This window comes from Stegastes partitus, unplaced genomic scaffold (assembly GCF_000690725.1).
Source record: "Stegastes partitus isolate 25-593 unplaced genomic scaffold, Stegastes_partitus-1.0.2 Scaffold417, whole genome shotgun sequence".
In the NCBI taxonomy this organism is placed as follows: Eukaryota; Metazoa; Chordata; class Actinopteri; family Pomacentridae; genus Stegastes; species Stegastes partitus.
This window is the reverse complement of record NW_007578148.1, coordinates 263,802-265,536: the sequence shown is the minus strand read 5'-3', so window position 1 is coordinate 265,536 and position 1,735 is coordinate 263,802. Positions and strand designations below refer to the sequence as shown.

Sequence of the window (1,735 nt, the reverse complement as noted above, 5' to 3'; positions counted from 1 at the left end):
ATCAGGACGGTGCTTCTGAGGCATAAAAACAGAACAAATTAAAAAGAAAGAAACAAACAAGACAAAACAGTCCAACAGAAACAGAATATAAATAAAAAGTATAAATTCTTCAGACAGACGGCAGCAACAGCTTCACAGTTTATTAATTACGGAGATTAAACTCTGCTGAAATACACCCAGGAAGTCCAAGGACTCCCTGGATCCTCCTGGGAGCTATTTAGTGTGTGTTTTTTTTCAGCACCACATATGACAAGCTGAGACAGAAGAGCACTCACTGCCGGCCGGAGGCGTCTGGCTCTGCAGGAAGCCCTGAGCGTCGAGCGCCGGGCTGAAGATCTGAGGGAACGGCGGCGTGAGTTTACTGGGAGTCGCCACCAGCTGCAGAGCTCTGAGGAGGAGAGACAGACGGTGAGGAGGGACGGGAGAAAAGCATCGATCGGTTAAAAACACGTCGGCCTGGAGACTCACAGAGGAGCCGACGGGTAGAAGGACGCCACGTAGGAGGCCAGGACGTCCTCGCCGCTGTGGAGGCTGTGGAGGGGCGTCGGGGGTTTGGTCCCTGGAGCCAGAGAGCTGGTGGACAACAAGACACACCAGCAGGAAACACAGGCTTTAATCTGGTGGTCGGTGGAGGTTTAACTTCATTTTCTCCATCAAACAGTAACTCCAAACAAGAAAACCTGAAAATGACTTCATTAGACTCAGTTACTAGATTCTGTGAAATTGCTAAACTTATATTTAATGGTTATTTTTATTGTTAATTAATGTGTCGGTCATGTTCTTGACTAATTAATTTGTTGTTTGGGCTTTAAAATGTCAGAAAATGGTGATCAGTGATTCTCAAATCAGACATAAAGTCTTATTTATTCAGTTTTTGAGCTCCACATTAACAACTATTGAATTAATCACCAATTACGTTGATAAATGATTAATTATTTCATAGGTTTGACTGGTTTTTCACATTAAAAAGTCTAAATTCTGTGATTCCAGCGTGTCACGTGTGAATATTTTCTGGGTTTTTTTTCTTCTTCTGCGACACTAAACTGAATGTTTTTGGACAAAACAAGACATTTATTCCTATTTTCTGACATTTTACAGGCTGAACAACTCGATTAATGGAGGAAGTAACTGTCAGTTGCAGTCAGACATTAAAATATTTTGTAATATTAGTTTGCTGTACGTATTTTGTTTTATTCTTAGAGCTCTGACCTGATCAGTTTCTGGCCCTCGAAGCCCTTCAGCGTCGCCCACTGGCCGTAGCATCGACCGTCGGCGGCCTCAGGACAGGCCGACAGAGGCTTCCAGGGCGGGGCGTCGCTGCACGCGCTCAGAGCGTCAGGCAGCGAGCCGCCGTGCATCATGGGAAAGGGCACGGCGCCGTACGCAGCCACCACCTGGAGGTCACATCACAGCGGTTAGCACGAGACTTTTACAGAGACGTCAAGTCACATTTACTCAAAAACAACATAAGTAGAGCGTTTTAAACAGCAGGGAATAAAACTAAATGACCAGAAAACAAATGTGTGTAAAATAAGAGTCGTGTCATCGATTTAAAAGCTGTAATATTTGACAATTAGAGCGAATCATCTATGATTATCGTGAGTTGAAATATGAAGAAAAGCATGAAAGGCTCCATCATTGAGCTCACATCAATAAAAGAACTGATAATGCAGAAGTCAACGACCAATACTTTCTTCTGGGCAATTTCTGCTCAACCACAAATCTGAAGTTTGTC

The 1,735-nt window shown here is 43.8% G+C and overlaps 1 protein-coding gene across 1 annotated transcript in view; it reads right to left on the bottom strand.

Moving 5' to 3' along the window:
• Positions 1–1,735, bottom strand: part of msto1 (misato mitochondrial distribution and morphology regulator 1) — a 12,583-nt gene that overhangs the window by 2,356 nt on the left and 8,492 nt on the right. Inside the window, exons 11-13 of the mRNA XM_008285794.1 lie at positions 1,210–1,394; positions 469–573; positions 276–388 (exon numbers count right to left, since the gene is read on the bottom strand). Of these exons, the coding sequence (XP_008284016.1) occupies positions 276–388; positions 469–573; positions 1,210–1,394 (403 nt within the window). The remainder of the gene's footprint in view (positions 1–275; positions 389–468; positions 574–1,209; positions 1,395–1,735) is intronic.